The sequence below is a fragment of the Felis catus genome, chromosome C1 (assembly GCF_018350175.1).
Source record: "Felis catus isolate Fca126 chromosome C1, F.catus_Fca126_mat1.0, whole genome shotgun sequence".
In the NCBI taxonomy this organism is placed as follows: domain Eukaryota; kingdom Metazoa; phylum Chordata; class Mammalia; order Carnivora; family Felidae; genus Felis; species Felis catus.
Genome location: NC_058375.1, coordinates 106,252,670 through 106,270,233, shown reverse-complemented (window position 1 = coordinate 106,270,233; position 17,564 = coordinate 106,252,670). Strand labels below are relative to the sequence as shown.

Here is a 17,564-nt window from a genome sequence, read left to right as displayed (position 1 = left end):
GCTAACAATGGGGAGATGTGGTATTAGTAACTTGGGCCCACAATCCTGGTCCATCTGGTGGTGTTCTGTTCCCACGCTGGGACACATTGTCTGCTCACCCCCTTTGCATGCCCATCATGAGTTGCATGTTTCTCTTCCTTCACCTTTGAAACTGTATTATAATTATCTATCTATGCATCTGTCTTCCCTCACTAGACTGTGAGTTCCACGAGGGAAGAGTATTTTATTCCCCAAACTTTGCATCCTGGCTACATAGTATACCTCAATATTTGATGAATGAATGAATGATCAACCTTCCAAGGTTTTTTTCTTCCGGCACTTTTAAGAAGGAAACATTCAGGGGCATCTGGGTGGCTCAGTCAGTTAAGCATCTGACTTTAGCTCAGGTCATGATCTTATGGTCCATGAGTTCAAGCCCTACGTCGGGCTCTGTGCTGACACCTCAGAGCCTGGAGCCTGCTTCGGATTCTGTGTCTCCCTCTCTCTCTGCCCCTCCCCCAGTCACACTCTGTCTTACTCTCAAAAATAAACAAACGTTAAACTTAAAAAAAAAAAAAGAAAGAAACATCCAGGAGTTCATGGAACAGGACTGCTAGAGACGAGGCCCTGGGTGTTGTAACTTCTGAAGAAACTTCCTTCTACAGGAATCTGTGAATTTGTGACTATTTCCCCATTCCTAAGCCCTGTTTCTCTTGAGCTGACCGTTTCACTCAGGCCTGGAACGGGCGGTCTCCAGGGGCGTCCCGGCTCCGCAGCCATGCCCAGGAGAGGGCAGTAGAAGCCCGTCTGGCTGGAAGGAGAGCACCTCACCCTCTAGATGCTGCCCTTTCTCCTTGCCACCCTGTGCCTCAAGCCTGGGGCGATCCAGGGGCGCCTGGGTGGCTCAGAGCCTGCTGCGGATTCTGGGTCTCCCTCTCTCTCTGCCCCTTCCCCACTTGTGCTCGCTCTCTCTCTCAAGAATAAAATAAGTATTAGGAAAAAAAAAAAAAAAAAGACTGGGGCGATTCTTCCTGCAGGCCTGTGAGAGCCACTGCCCCAAGTGTGAGGAGGAAGAGCTGACACAGGTCATTCCGGGTCACAAGGTGGCATAGTTAGGTATGCCTGTTAGTCCCCATTACCTCCGGTATCAGGTCCAACCTGTGCAACATTTCCAAGAGGCTCCTACCGTTTTTAGCCCGAAGGTAAACCAGATCTCAAGAGATGAAAAATGCCAGATAGCTGGATGCCCAACCAGCTCCCCTTACAAGAGCCCACCCTTGACCTGGCTGCCACGGCTGACTACCGCCCTTCCTCAGCGGCAGCCTCCGCCACCACGCTAGGTGCATCACACCCACCTCCCCAGTTCACATCTGCTAGGAAGTCCACTCAGCCGGACCCCCATCGACCCCGCTGCAGCGGTTCACACTAACTTCGCCCACAGCCCAGTTGTAAACCCAGTGGACACCTCCGGGTCTGAATCCATCTCCGTTTCCCCTGCCCCCTGCTTCCCTTCTGTGTGAGTGATCCCGTCACTTCTCCCTCTGCCCATACAAGAAGCCAGGAAGTCACTCTAGAGCCTGTGCCTTCCCTTAGAACTCCACCGCATTCAAACTGCATCCCGCCAACTCCTCCTCCTAACACTAGACTTCATCTATTTCCAGGCCCCTGCACAGATCAGCACCCGCCCCCCACCCCGCGCTGCAGCCTTGGGCGGGGCGGGACAATTAAAAATGTCTGGGGAAGGCTGGACAGTTGGATCCCTAGGAAAGGACTCGGAGAAAGTGCCTATCTCAGGCATCGTGGGTTGACTAAACACTGGACTTCCCAGCCTCCCTTGAGGAGGAGGCCATGTACACAGGTCTGGTCGATGAGATGGTAGTGGGAGCTGGTGGTGGGGGGCGGAGTGTTCTGGGGAAGACCCACTTTCCAGAAAAGAAAGACAAGTATCCCTGGTATAGTCCCTTCCTGCTGATCCTTCAGCCTTGCGGGAAGGGGGAAACTGCAGAGGCAGGTCCTGAGACCACTCTGGACCCAACATGTGTGAGAAGCAAGGCCTGCGCCCTAAATAGAGGCTTCCTCTCAGAGCAGGTGATCCCAGCTGGACCGCCAGCCCCATGAAGGCCTGGAGAAGAGAATCCAAGCAGAGTTCGAAGGTCTTGGCTTGGGAGCTCCTCTGGCACGTGTGAAGGAGAAAAGACCTGTGTGTCTGGAACACGGACAGGCAGGAGTCAGGGGGCCCGAAAAGTCCGAGAGGGAGAGGGGGTCTTGCAAGGCTCCAAGGCTCCTGGAGAGCCATCAGGATTTTAAGTGCCTGGAAGACCACGGGAGGGTTTCAGGCAGGAGAGTGACAGTCTGACTCAGGTTTCTTAGAGGATCATACTAGCCAGGACATGGAGAAGGAACCATGGAGGCCAGACACTGCTTTGGGGTTGACCCAACAGCAATTCCCACTCTTCTCTGGACATGTTCTTCTCTAGAAGCTAGAGGAATTAAAGGTTCCCTTTCCTGGTCGCTAGAGCACCTGGGTAGACCTCACAACCCTGATCTGGCCTGTGAGAGGAAGGTGATGGGGACTTCCAGGAAAACTTCTCTTCTCCTTCCTTCTCCCCACCTGGAGTACAGAAGCAGCCCCTCCCAACAGTGAGGCCCCAGGCTAAGGCAGAAGACACGGAAGCCCGTCTGGGTACTGGTTGACACCACTGAAATTTTGGATCTTGCCTACAGCCTGGGGTTCTATTGGGTGAGAAGAATAACGCCCCACTGGCGAGAGCGGCTGTAAATTGATTTTCTGTTCCACGCAGAGCAGCTCACAAAGCGGGCAGGAGTCGGCACAGACCTGCTAAGATGCGGGTGGGGAGGTGGTGTGGACTACAGGGCTCTCCATTTCTAGTCCGAGTTTCCCCTAGTTGGTCTTCACACTCTGACACTTCCTAAACGCACATCTCTTCATTAACTGGTTTAAAATCTTTTGCTGGCTCTTCACTGCCTGCACGATACAAATCCCCCTCCCGTGCCCAGCAGGCAGTGCCCTTTGTGACTTGTCCCACCTTCCCATCTGGCATCTTCTCCCACCACTCCTGCCCCTGCACTGTGCCCACCTCCAGTCAGAACCCCTCGTGAACACTGCCCACGTGCCAGGCACTGTCCCTGTTTTGTCCCTAACCCAGCAGCCCCAAGAGGAACAAATTACATGTTTTGGTTTATAGGTGAGAAAGCTAACCTCACGGAAGTTAAGTGCCTTGGCCAAGGCCACACATCTAGTAAGTGCTGGGTCAGGACTTAAACTCTGGTGGCCTTTCAAAACAAATCACAGATGGATTTTTCTCACTTGTCCAGAAGTCCGAAGGCAGGCATGTGCTAGGCTGTCCAAGTGCTCAAAGATGCCACCAGGGCCTCAGTCTTCTGATCTTTCCTCTCTGCCACTCTGGAGGACTGGCTCTCTCACCCTCCTGCCCATCCCTTCACGGCCTTACCACAGCTTCTTGGCTCTAGACATCACATGCAGGTTCAAATCAGGAAGGTGAGAAAGTTGGGGGGTGGGGCACACCATCTTCATCTGTCAAACTCCCTCTCCCCCTTATTTTTGTTAAGTAAAAGCTTTCCTAGAAACCCACAGTGTGTATACGTGTCTGCCCTTGCTGCAAGGCAGGCTGGGAAACCAAGGAATGTAGTTGCTGCTCAGTAAATGCCATCCTTGGGGCCGAGCCCACTGCTGCCCTCAACAAAGCCGATGCTCCATTAGCAAGAAAGGGGCAAGGATGGGGCACCTGGGTGGCTCAGTCGGTTAAGTATCCGACTTCAGCTCAGGTCACGATCCCACAGTCGGTGAGTTCAAGCCCCACTTCCAGCTCTTTGCTGACAGCTCAGAGCCTGGAGCCTGCTTCGGATTCTGTGTCTCCCTCTCTCTGCCCCTCCCCTGCTCATGCTCTGTCTCTGTCTCAAAAATAAATACATTAAGAAAAAGGGGGGGGGCAAGGATGAGCTGGCAACAAACAGGGTCTGCCACCACCACCCTCAGCAAAATGGAAGCACCTGTGGCACCCTGACTCCCCCACCCCCACATCTCCCTGGCAAATCCCTTCCCACCTAGCACGTCAGTTCCCCTGAGGCTTCCCTCACTCCTGCAGACTGACAACGTATTCTCTTCCCTCCTCCTTTATATGTACCTACTTCTGTCACCAGTGTCTAACTTTACAGTCTGTGTTTGTGGTGTTGTTTAGAGAAAGAGAGAGAGTGAATGAGTGGGGGAGAGGGACAGAGAGCACGAGAGTCCCAAGCAGGCTCCACGCTCATCTGAGCCCGATGCAGGGCTTGATCCCACCACCCTGGGATCATGACCTGAGCCAAAATCAAGAGTTGGACGCTCAAACGCCTGAGCCACCAAGGGGCCCTACATTCTAGCCTTTATAGTGGCTGATATAACACGACTGCTCACTCAGTTATGCAAGCATTCATTCTTCCCACAGATGGTCACTGAGCACTAGCTGTGTGCCAGACACTGGGCCAGAAGTCAGAAACTCAGCACTGAACAAGTCCGGTTTATAGATTTGGTCCCTGCTCTGATGGAGCTTTCAGTCTAAAAGGCGAGAGATCCAAACGGTTAAGGTTTGGGGAGAAAACCTGCACATCTCCTCCCAGACTTTAAGCCATCACGTGGCAGGATGGCCTCCCCATCGCACCCAGTGGACCTGGCAGACTGTGTCCCACAGAGCAGGTACGCTGTGACCACGTGCCAAATGCATGCTTTCCTTGGCTCGCAAATACATGCTAATCAAAATGCATTTCTTCTTCCTGCCAGGAAACCCCCCAGGAATGAGCCACTGTACCCTCACAGGATCACATCATACACTCAAGCATCTGAAAAACACCTCGTTCTCTCCCCACCTTGCTGCAGGCCTCTCCTCCCAGGAAAGTTTCTAAGAGTGTCTAATTTAACACTTCACATCAGAGGTCCTCAGCACATGTGTGTTTTCTGCTGAAGACTTCGTTCAGATTTTCTAAACAGGGACACCTCACTGTCGGAGCCACAGCTGCTGAAGTGTGATTCTGAAAGTACCCAAATAACTCCTCAGGTTCCTGTTCTATAGCTTATCATGAATAGTTTTAATAGTTCTCGAGATGCTCTTCTACTACGGCAGGTGCTGGCAGCTGGGAACAAGACGGACGAGACTGCTTGTGGCTGTGCCTGTTGCTATGGTGATGTGGACACAAGACACACAGGTGAGAGGTCCTTCAAACAGTGAGATGTGGAGGTCAGAGAGGTGGGGCATAAACACAGGAAACGTCTATGCCTTCTGGGCCTGGAAAGGACCTCTCAAGGCCAACTGGTCCACTCCCCTGCCTGTTAGCTGAAAACCAAATGGACGGGTAGCTTGTTGCTAAAAATCCTCAAGAACAAATTCCACCACCTCGAGTCACCTGTTAGAGTCATATTTCACAAGACACATTACCTTAAATGGGCTTTCTTGGTCCCATCTCGTTTTCTCACCGTCCTTCAAGCGGGTTCTGGTGTCACTGCTAAAGAGGTTTGTCATCGCCCGCACACTCTGTACAGTAACCCAGGAGGGAAGATGAAAGAAAAAACCCCAAAGAGCCCCGCTGAAGCGTGGGCTCAGCTTGTTTCCACCCCAATCAGTTGTCCACAGGGTCCCCACAGGACCCCCCCACAGTCTCCACAGGGTCCCCATCCCTGTTCTGTCCAGCCCTGGCTCTGGGAGCAAGAGGCGGGCTGGCCTAGTGGGTCAGAGTGGGAGCAGAGCTACCCCCACACAGAAGGACTTCCTCCTCTGGAGTGAAATACAGTGGAAACATCTGTTTTTAATGAGTAGCTTTGCAAGCCTTTGTAACAGCAGACCAGGCCCGAGGCGGCCTGGAAACCCACAGTGATGGCACCAGGGCTCTCCTGCTTCCAGGCGGTCCTGCAAAACACAAACGGTGCTGTTAAATCAGGAATGTGGCCCTGTCCCACCTCACACCAAACAATCCCAGCCCACAAAATCACTTCAGAAATCATCCTGCCTGAAAAATGTGAGATAGCCCTCATGGCAGAGCCTGGTATAAAGATGTCCCCCCTCCACCAAGCAGGAAAGCCCCCAGCCCAAGATGCAAGGAGGGAAACTGCTCCTGCCCCTTCCAGAAGCAATGGGAAGCCCCCACACCAGGGGCTTAAAGAAAAGGGCACTGTGGGAGCACTCGGGGCCCTGCAGTCCTACAGCAGGGTGCGGGCAGAGCGGGCCCTACCCCATTTCCCTGGTTCTCTTCACTCCCTTCACTCCCACACGCCTGCATTTCACTAGGCTCAGAAGACAGATGTCTCTTCCTGCCATGGACATGCCAGACAAACCCTGGGCCGCTCTTCACAGTCCCTAATTCCCCAAAATAGTGTCAAGAAAACTAAACACTGTGTGAAACTTCTCTGCAGCTTCTCCCTTTGGTTTCCTTCCCACCCGGCCGAGAACACGGGAACACGGTGCTTATTTTGACAGGAGTAAAGAAGCCTCTGTCTGTAAGTGAGGTTAACACCCACCCTGAGGCTGTGTTCTTGCTGGTCTCTCTCAGCAGCTGAGCATCAAGATTCTGCTAATTAAGCTGCTTTCTTCTCCTTAATTAGCTGCATGTGAATCTTGTTGGGAAGTCTTGGATCCGTGAAATACTCTGGGATAAGAATCGAAAAGAGAAAATTATCTAAACCCAAGGGGAAAAGGCAGGGAGGGAGATGGCTTACTCGGCTCAAAAGCCAGCATGGCTCGGCCTCAGTAGGGCTGTTCCCGACAGCCCAGCTTTCCGAGGTACAGGGAGAGGTCACAGCAGATCCGGAGGTCGCTGTCCCCGCCCGAGCCTGCCAGCTCAGGCCTTCCCAGGAAGGGCTTACACAGGATGGCTCCGGTCCATTCCCCGCTGCCCGGCAGCCTGTCGGCGTGCTGAAACACAGGGAGCCATCAGAGGGCTAAGGGATCTCGGGGTTTTCTGCTCCCGGCCCATCCTGGGGCCCAAACAAATGCCAAGTGTTATTCTTGCCTCAGCTTAGCTTGCCAGCTCCTCTAGGAGACATCACGCCCTCTCCTCTCTGAGAATATCCTCTCCGAGGAGAGCCAGGCTCTCACACAATGACGCCAGAGGAGGGTTTTCATACACCCGGCATGATGTGAATCAGAGGCGGCATCTGCTGTGGCAGCGAAGACACACTAGACTCACTCAGAAATGGTGCGAGGCCAAAACCACTCCCTCGGCTAACAGGACCCAAGAAAGTGTCCAACCCAGCCCTTCCTTCTAAATACCTTTGACCTTAAGCCAGCGGCTGGGGAGTGGGAGGTAGTGGAGCCCATTAGGATAACCTGGGGAGCCTTTACAACTGCGGGGCTGGGCCCCAACCCTGGGCTAATTAAATAATCACCTCAGGGAGTATGCCTAGGCATCAGCATTTCTTAAAAAGCATGTCTTAAAAGCTCCCCAGGTGATTCTAATGCGTAGCCAGGGGGGAGAACCCTGCTTTAGGATTCCTGGGGTGGGGAAAGAGCTGCCAGTATGCTCAGTCCTTTAAGCGTCCGCTTAAATACAGGTTAAGCCTTCGTGAGTTCCAGCCCCATGTCGGGCTCCTGCTGACAGCTCAGGGCCTGGAACCTGCTTCGGATTCTGTGTCTCCCTCTCTTTCTGCCCCTCCCCTGCTCATGCTCTGTGTGTGTGTGTGTGTGTGTGTGTGTGTGTGTGTGTGTGTCTTTCTCAAAAATAAATAAACATTTAAAAAAAAAAGAGCTGCCAGTATGTTCCTCTGGGAATCTCAAAATTCTTCATGGTTCTCACCAGGAGGAAGCTCCACCTCCTTTCTGATCTGTCCTCATTTTGAGGAAGTGACAGTGGAAGAAAGGGCCTTCTGAACAAAGCTCCCTGGGGGGACATCAGGTGAATAGGTACCCAGACTCCCAGGGAGAATCGTGGGCTCGTACAGAGTCCAAATCTGCGATAATACAAACGTGCTGGTTTCTCAGACACCAAAACCGACGCTGCCTTACCTGCAGCAAATTCTTGGATGTCATCCGGTCTTTTCAAAAACATTTCTCTGGAAAACATGACGGATAAGGGCAGGAGTAAAGCTGGCTTGAAGGCAGGCTGTGCTCAGGCTGGGCTGTGGGTCCCGCACTTTCAGGGAATGGACCCGCCCAGGGGTCAGTCAGCCGGAGGGCTCCCGACAAAGACCCTCCCACTGGTGACTGTCCTTTGGGTCCTGCTCAGAGGCAGGGGGCAAAGTGTTCCAGATGGCACTAAGCCCGGGCATTGCTTGCCCCCCCAGGACAGCTGCGCCACAGCCCAGCGAGGCTTGTCATTCATTCAACAAACATTTTCACAGAACCGGAGGCCAAGCCACAGGCGGGCGGTGAAGGCCCGCTGCCTAGTCCTCGAGGCACAGATACACAACCCCACAGCCCGAGGATCACGTTCAACCATGGATTCCCACAGGGGCCAGGGGACAATACCATCAACAAAGCCGAGAAGATGAACTTGAGCTGCCGGTGGGGCCTGGTCCCTCACAGAGTTTTATGGTTCATAAAGAATGTTCACAAATGTTATCTCACTTTACAACCCTGGGAAACAGCAATGAGCCCACTCCATTTTACATATGAAAGAAATCAAACCTTCAAAAGGTTAATCATTTGCCCAAGTGAGTAAATACAGGGCCAAGGGCCCAGGTCTTGTGGTGCCAAGGTCAGTGCTCTCTACATCACATCTCCTCGGCCACGGATGCCCTTGCCCATTAGCCTGGAAGAAGGCCTCCCCACCCAGAAAGCCCTGCCTCCCAAGCTTTAAGAATTTGGCCTCCCTCCTCCTTGAATTCCATTTGAGAATTACTGAGCACAGATTTTGTGTAAGTAACTATACTGGATACGAGGGAATGATTTTTTTTTTTTTTTAAGATAAAATACAGCACCCCCTCAAAGAAATTAGTCAAGTAAAAGAGAAGGGGTAAGTTTTTTTTTTTAATTTTTTTTTAAACGTTTATTTATTTTTGAGACAGGGAGAGAGAGCATGAACGGGGGAGGGTCAGAGAGAGAGGGAGACACAGAATCTGAAACAGGCTCCAGGCTCTGAGCTGTCAGCATAGAGCCTGACGCGGGGCTCGAACTCATGGACCGCGAGATCATGACCTGAGCCAAAGTCGGATGCCTAACCAACTGAGCCACCCAGGCGCCCCGAGAAGGGGTAGGTTCTCAAATGTCCAAAAGGCCAAGCAACCTCCAGGAAGGGCTATAAGAGGGTGTTAACAGTGTGCTGCAGACAGGGAGACAGTTACTGAGAGTGGCAGGGGGAATCTTCACAGAGCAGCTGGCACCCCTTGAGGTGCACGTGAGATTTCAGTAGACAGGACAAGGGCATCCCACACCGAGGGGGGCAACAAAGGCCCAGACATGAAAGGAAACAGCTCGTGTTCTGTGGATGGTGAACTCCTCAGGGTAGGGACTGGGTCCTGTCCACCTTTGAAACCCCAGGGTCAGAAGAGCACTTGGAGTGTCAGCACCCTTGACAATGTCAATGGGGTCAGTGGAATGATGAGGTTCCGTCTGGCTGGTTGGGGGGCAGGCACATACAACAGGGGAAAGCAAAGGGGCCGTATTATGGAGAGCTGGAAGGCCAGGGAGAGACGATTACACTCAGTTCAGGAGGCAAGGGGGTGGGTGAATAACACTCAGACTAGTCCCAAAGTGGAACATACCCAGCATGAGAATGGGGGGGGGGGGATCTAGGAGATACCATTGAGCAACTGTCACAAAAGAGCATGTACTGTAGAATTCCACTTACTAAAGTGCAAAAAAGGCAAAACAAATCTGTGTTAAGACAAGTCAGGATCCTGGCTACATTTTGGGGGGGGATGTGCTTGGAAGGGGCCAAGGGCCCCTTGGAAGGGTCTGAGGGGCTAGTCAGGTTCTATTTCTTGATCTGGACCCTAGTACCATGTATATTCTACATCTTGTGAAAGTTCACTCAGGTTAGGGTATGCTACTTTTTATTACATTTCAACAGAATGTTAAAAAAAAAAAAAAAAAGGCAGAGGGGGCAATACTGTGGAGTCACTGAAGATTTTTCCAGCCAAGGAATGACATTATCACTTCTAAATTTTGGGAAGATTCATCTGCCTAGCTATATACTAAAATATTTAATAATGCCTTTCTACAATTTCCCTACTCTTCCCATTTTTCAGGTCCAAAATTCAAGATACAAGAGTTCCATACAGTGTGTACAAGTATACCCTGGAAAGCTGTGACTGAATGACCATAAATCATTAGGATCTGGAAAACCCAAGTGGAGAGCTTGCTTCCCAACAAAAACACTTTGGAGCTTCTCACGGGTTAGAGTGAGTCTAGAACAGAGACCTGAAGAACAGGTGAGGGCAGGTATGCTGTCCAATTCCATCCCCTCCTCTCCCTTCCTCTTTTCCCAAGGGGACAACCATCTGAAGTATCCAGTACACTTCCTCTCCTCCTCCCACCTCCACCTCAGAAAGAGAAAGGCCTAAAAGGGGCCAGGAGAATTTCCTGTAGGTAGCTTCAAGATCAGCAAAGGGAAAATCCTGGCGGCTTCCCTGGCCTGGAAGGTAGGAATAATAAGGAAGAGAAGGGGCTATTCTTGAAGCAGCCAGGCAGACACCCAGTTCTTCCTAGAAACTTCCTGGACAGAGAAGTTGGGCCATCCCTGACATGTGACTAAAACACCACCCTTTTCATTCACCACCACCTCCCAACACCTTGTGTTTGTGAACAATGCAAATGATTTAATTCAGGCTTTTAACATCTCTCCCTAACCTCCCTGCTGGAGTCATTCCTAATGTGGACTGCAAGCTCCCTGGATATGAATGATGTCAACCTTTACTTCCCTTTAGAAGAAAAAGTACAAAGGGGCGCCTGGGCAGCTCCGTCGGTTAAGCACACAACTCTTAATCTCGGCTCAGGTCGTGATCTCACGGTTCGTGATCGAGCCCCATGTGGGGCTCTGCATTGACAGCACGAAGCCTGCTTGGGATTCTCTCTCTCTCCCTCACTGTCTGTACCCCACCCCCACCTCCTCTTATGCAGGTACACACACACTCTAATTATTAAACTTTAAAAAAAAGAAAAAGTGCAAAAGTGATGGCCTGCTCCCCAGGACTGACATTGACAAAAGACCCCTAAACTATTTTTTGCCCAAGCCTTATGCCTGGCCCAAATAAACCAACCTTCACAGAGAAGTTTCTATTTTCCTTTTCTCCATCTCCTATCTGCCCTGTGAGAATCTGCTGCCATTGGAGAAATGACTAGGATATGAAGAACAAACGGTAAGATCCAGGAAAGACAAAGGAGTGTCAAAAATAACAAAATAGTGTCCTACACCCAATGGCTGCCTGTTGAGTTTCTCAATGCCAAATTACCTCTTCCAAGTGTCAGAAGATACGTACTTACCCTTACAGCTAAAATGACTGAATATTCATATTTTTGAGAATTGAGAGATAACTGAAGAAAACCTCTAGAGATAACTTAAGAACACTCTGGGTGCCACAAATCCCAGAGTTAGAAAAAACTCAATTTTAAAATATTCTCTAACTTTTGAGGCGCCTGGGTGGCTCAGCCAGTTAAGCGTCCAGCTTTGGCTCAGGTCATGATCTCATGGTTCATGAGTTCGAGCCCCAGGCAAAGGGCTCTGTGCTGACAGGTCAGAGCCTGGAACCTGCTTCAGATTCTGTGTCTCCCTCTCTCTGTCCCTCCCGCTCATGCTCTGTCTCTCTCAAAAATAAACATTAAAAAAAAAAAACTTTTAATAAAAAATAAAATATTCTCAACCTTTAAAATATATTTATATGTGTGTACACACACACACACACACACACAATACCTTTCTGACCCTAAAGGCAGCAATAAGGAGTGTTTAAAGAAAGAAGCGGTCAGTCACACTCATGTCTCCGCAGCCAAGATCTGGTCATATTTCCCACTAGTTGTGGCCGGCTGGGAAAACCACCTACCTGAAGAAACCACTTATGAGCAACTCCACTTCTTTGTGCGTCCTTAGGTATTTTTCGTTAGCAATCCGAGTCTGAATCTGGGGGAACGAGAGCAAAAAGGTCACGCTCCATGAGGAGCCAGATTTCAGGGTTCAAGACCTGCGGGGGTGAGGCCTTGGGGAAACAAGATGAGCCTCTGACCTGGGTCTCTCCCCGGGATGTGTGACATTTTAAGCTGCCTGCTTTCTTACAGATCAACACCCCCACGCCGCCGCCTGCTCGGGCTCAGGGGCCATTACTAAGGCCGGGTCTCCACCGCCCGGAAGTTCTTGTCTGGATCGAAGGTACTGTCTCCGGCAATAACTTCGATCCACTTCCCCGTCTAAATGCCCGCTGTAGTTCTTCCTGCAGGCGCGTGTCGGGCTCGGTTTAGGGCCCCCGAGCCCAGGGGTCCGCCGGGGGCCCCCCAGCCGTCCGCCTCTTTACCCGGGAACCGGCCCTCGCGCTCCTCCTCCCGGACCTCCCCCCGTTTGCGGCCCCCGTCCCGGGGGAGCCGCCCTTTGACGGAGGCGGGAGTGGGGGGCGCACCCACCTTGAAGCGGTTTAGCTGCTCCTGCTGCGCGGGGCTCAGCGCCCCGGGGTCCGGCCCCAGAAACCCGCCCTGCAGCGTCGCCATCTTGTCCGGGTCGTCAAGGCGACGGGCCAAGCGGCCGAAGAGGCCCCGCCCCCCCAAATCCGGCTCTCTACCGCGCGCGGGGCGGGGTTGGGGCAAGCAGTGCGGGGGCCGCTCTCAGGCCGAGGAGTAACTTCGGGCCGCTGTCCGCGAGATCTGCTTCCCCAGAGTGGGGGGCTCATTTCCCGTCGTGGTTGTATATGGAATGGGCCCTTCTGGACCCCACCCAGCCTCACATAGTGTTTTTTCTAGGCTCTAGAGGAAAACTGGAAAAGGGATTCCTAAATTAGCAGTCTCCCAGAATCTGGCTCCTGACCCTCTCCCTTGTTTGGCAACTGTTGAAACCTAATAGGGAGAGAGGATTCAAGCTTCTTCCCCTTCCGCTGAACACCTCCATCAGTCCTGTAGACACTGGACACTTAGCAGCCTGAAAGCATCCCAAAGGATGGAGTGAACCGAGTTCTGCAAAGCAAAGGAAGGAACGTTCTCACGCCAGAGACACTGGAAAGGACCGGGGGGGGGGGGGGGGGGGGGGGGGGAGGGCTCTTGCCAGATGTTTCCCCTCTTGGACTTTCTTGTGGAGACAACGTGCTCCTCCTAAATTCTAAATTATCCCTCCCACTCCCAGTTGAACAGAGGAGGGGAAAGCCAGTTGGTCTTCAAGGTGGGTTCTTCTAGTGTCTAATTAAGAAAAGAAAGTGAAACCTAAAGCCAGAGAGCTAGAAATAGGCCTGGAAAGGGCGGGAGCCTTGTCAATACACACCATGCTGGTTTCTGCACACCCAGAGATCATGCCCAGGAAAGGCCTTCTGGAGAACAGGGAAAAGAGCTCAGAAGGAAGGCTGGTCTTTCAGATTTGGGAACCACTGCCCAAGGAGAAACAAGCCCACCATTGGGCCATGGCCTCTGAGGGGGTCTTTCTGTGGTCTGCCTCTATCCTTCTCAGCAAAGATGGAGGAGAAGAAGTGAAAATGTTGGCAGTTCCCAGGCCAGGGAAAAATCACTGAAGGTAGATTAGGTAGTGAGCTACAGGCCTCTTCCCAGGAATCTCATTCAGGTTAGCAATCATTGTGGTTGTTTGTCTGGTTTTTAGGAGAAAGAGTTAACAGAGAAGTAGATAAGCTGCCATCTGTCACAAGTGATTTTTTTCAAGCAGGAGCAGAGGTTAATCAGAGGTGGTGGTTCTTGTTGGCCAAGACCTGTCTCTTCCTGCCCCTGCACCCCCAAGAGAAGCTAGTGAGGGAAACCCTTAAGCTGCATCACCCGATAGGGTCACCACGAGCCACGGGTGGCTGTTGGGCACTCAAAATGTTTCTGTATCAGATGTGTTATCAAGTGTAAAATACACACTGGATTTTGAACACATACTTTGTTTGTTTTAAACTTATTTTTAGAGAAAGAAAGAGAGCATGAGTGGGGGAGAGGGGCAGAGAGAGAGAGAGAGTCTTAAGCAGGCTCTATGCTCAGTGTGGAGCCTGACACTGGGCTCTGTCCCACAACCCTGAGATCATGATCTGAGCCAAAATCAAGAGTCGGATGCACAACCAACTGAGCCACCCAGGTGCCCCTTGAACATGTAGTTTTTGAAGAAGTAAAACCTCTTAACAATCTTTATATGGATGACATGTTGGATAGTTTAGATATATAAACACTTTGAATAATATTTAGGATATATCAGTTAAGTATAATCTATTATTAAAAGTGATTTTGGGACACCTGGGTGGCTTACTCTGTTAAGCGTCTGACTATTGGTTTGGGCTCGGGTCATGATCTCTTGGGTTCATGATTTCAAGACCCGCATCAGGCTCTGCACTGACAGCACAGAGCCTGCTTGGGATACCTCTCTCCCCCTGTTTCCCTTTCCCTCTCTCTCCCTCTCTCTCTCTCTCTCTCTCTCAATAAATAATAAAAACTTGAAGTAAAAGTAATTTCAGTTGTTTCTTTAACTTTCTTAATGTGGCCACTAGAAATGTTTGAATTACATATATGGCTCACATTATATTAAACAGCGCTTATCCAGGGGCGCCCGGGTGGCTCAGTCGGTTGGGTGTCCGACTTCAGCTCAGGTCATGATCTCGCGGTCTGTGGGTTCGCGCCACGCATCAGGCTCTGTGCTGGCAGCTCAGAGCCTGGAGCCTGTTTCAGATTCTGTGTCTCCCTCTCTCTCTGGCCTTCCCCCATTCATGCTCTATCTCTCTCTATCTCAAAAATGAATAATCGTTAAAAAAATTTTTTTTAAATAAATAAACAGCGCTTGTCTGGACTGGGAAGTGTGTGCGCACACACACACGCATGTGTAAGCATGTAAAATTTTCTCCATCTTCACACCCCATGCATAAAATAAGTACTATCCTCCTTCTGCTAGTCTGGGGTCTCCTTGCGCTTTGAGAAGCAATCCAGCTTTCTTGACTGATCACATCCCATGGCCCAAATACCCTCTTGTGTACACAAGACAGGCTACTTCTAACTACTTCTGCTTTCTTACAGCATCTCAGTCCTTGCTGTTGCACCTGATGTTGGCCTGTCTTCCCTCTCCATTTGAGACAGAAGCCCCTTGACGGATGGAAGATCATATAATAGGTTGCTAGTACGGGCTCATGGTTTCTGTTGCAGATGGCCTCCCTCTGCTTTCAGTTGTTGAGGGCAGCAAGTGACTAGCAGCTCTGCCCACCATTTACACCACCACATTTTGCCCTTTCTGAAAAACATCTCAATTATTCAGCATTTCTCATTTTCTAAGAATCTAAAATCAGTAGTGGAACTCTCCCTTTATAAAGTCAATCATCCTTTTTATGTAGGGCAGCTTAGCATCGAGTGCAGAATAAGAAGGAGGGTGAGCCTGGGGATGGCAGGTAGAGAAAGAACCTTGGAAGACCGAGGGCTGGGAAGCCTCATTTCCTCCTGGAGAGCAGCTCCCCAGAATAGCCTCCGAGTGGTAGAATTTACTCCCCGCCAGAGTTAACTCCCAGGGCAGAGATGTGCCCACAGTCACCCAGCAAACATAGCCTGAGGCAAGCTCCCGCCTCTTCTCCCCTTACCCCTGCCTCTCCTTTCAGATGGAAACCTTCCAAATGGGAACCACAAGCTAAGCAAAGGATTGGAGGCATTCTGCTGCCTGCGGCTGTCTCCCCAATTGCTGACTGGGAGGAGGAGTGAGGGGAGTTCATTATAATTCATTTTTGTAAATGTTGAATATTTCAATTAATGTGATTAGCCCCAAGCCCAAACGGGAGGCAGGGCAGCAGACCTGCTGACAAGACATCCTCAGAGGGTGTGATCTATTTAGCATCTCCATAAATACCAAGATCAGATTAAGAGGCAAGAAAAGGAGCAGTGAGGGTGGAGTGTGGGAAGTTACTTTCCAGATGTGTCTGTACTCTTGGTTCCCTGGCACTGTCATCAGGTGTTCTGACCACGCAGAACTGGGTCCTCTACCAGCTCCCCTCAATATGCCCATCTTAGGGGCCCAACTGGGAGGAACTGAGCATCAATATGATGAAGTATAATCGTATCTTCACACACACACACACACACACTTCAAACCCAGGCCAAGGAAGAATGAGAGGTGGTCAACAGAGAATCAAGCAGTAGAAAGAAGGCCATTTCTCACACAGGGCTGAAATGAAGACCAGAGGAAGAAAGGCCAGGTTTAACCACTGTCCCCACTCCCACAGGGAGCATTTGATATGGAGGTTAAACTCAGGACTGAGGAGCCAGACCGCCTGGGCTCCACCCTCACTGAGCTCTCTTTCTAGCTGTGCAACATTGGGTAAGCCATTTTATCTCTCAGTGCCTCGGTTCCCTCATCTTTATTTGGAGATAATGGTAGAAGCTTTCTCATAGGGCCATGCTGAGATTTAAACAAATTAGTAAATATAGAGCACTTGGAACAATGCCCGGGACACCATAAGTGTCATCTAAGCACTGGCTATTACTATTACTTCCTGTCCAGAGGAGAAGCCTGCCTGCTGTGGTAGCTGAATAATGGGGGCTGCTGGGACTGAGTCGGGACATATTTCAGAGACATCAGTACCATTGTGGGGACATCAGCCACACTCTGGGGTGAAGAAGGGAATGACGGGAGACAGGGTGTTGCACAAGAGTTGCAGGCAAGGGCTGCCCTGTCCAGAAGAGTCCATGTCAGCAGGTACTCCCTGCACCTAGTGGTGCTATGAGTGGCCCCAGTGCACGGAGAGGTTAAGCTCCCTGGAGATTATGGGGCAAACAGATCACCCATAGAATAGTTGTTAAGAGAGTAATGGCCCACAAGTGTGCTGCCCCCGCCCGTTTTTGCTACCAGACTCACTTTGAGAGTCCCACTCAAGGAACCTAACTGGGAGAAGGAGGCAAAGGGAGGAGAAATTGGGTTTCTTCGGCCCTACAGGGGAGCTTGCCAGCTGTGGTTCTTCCCCCTAAAGGAATCAGGAATCTCCTCTTACCAGAGGTGCTTTGCATCAACTGTTTACTCGAGAAATAACCATTAAGCAACTAGGTATGAGCCACACACTGTGCTAGACACCAAACAGTAAAATGCTGAATTAAACAGTGTCCTGGTCTTCAAGGAGCTTCCAAGCAATAGCTCTCCAAGTGGTCACCACTGCCGCCTCCCTGCCCACGCACTTAAACACACAAACCACCAAGAGGGAGAGAAGGGGGCGTTGGCAAATGCCAGCAAGACATAGTTTTTCTTGGATCCTTTTCTGGAAATTGCACAGCTCTCTCTTTGCGCTCATTTCACCCTGGCTCTCCCCTTCCCCACCCCCCTTTCCATCTTTCCTCTCTGGGTGCCCTTCTGCCCTTTCCTTCAGGCTCTGAGACCTGCTTCCCGCCCCATCTACACCTCCCTCCTCCCCCCACCCCCAACCTGCCCAACTGTTCCCAAGCCATTTTCGGTTCCCTGGATTCTTTCCTTGGATCCCCACACTCGGTATCCCCAGATGCCGGCTTCCC

General features: G+C 51.1%; 1 protein-coding gene across 1 annotated transcript; it reads right to left on the bottom strand.

The window, feature by feature from the left end:
• Positions 1–5,776: 5,776 nt before the first annotated feature.
• RIIAD1 (regulatory subunit of type II PKA R-subunit domain containing 1) lies at positions 5,777–12,691 on the bottom strand. The gene is made up of 5 exons (XM_003990631.5): positions 12,534–12,691; positions 11,963–12,039; positions 7,989–8,035; positions 6,506–6,633; positions 5,777–5,897 (listed from the first exon to the last, which is right to left on the bottom strand). Exons 1-4 carry the CDS (start codon positions 12,615–12,617, stop codon positions 6,563–6,565), a joined length of 279 nt encoding a protein of 92 aa, XP_003990680.1. The 5' UTR covers positions 12,618–12,691; the 3' UTR covers positions 5,777–5,897; positions 6,506–6,562.
• Positions 12,692–17,564: the final 4,873 nt, after the last annotated feature.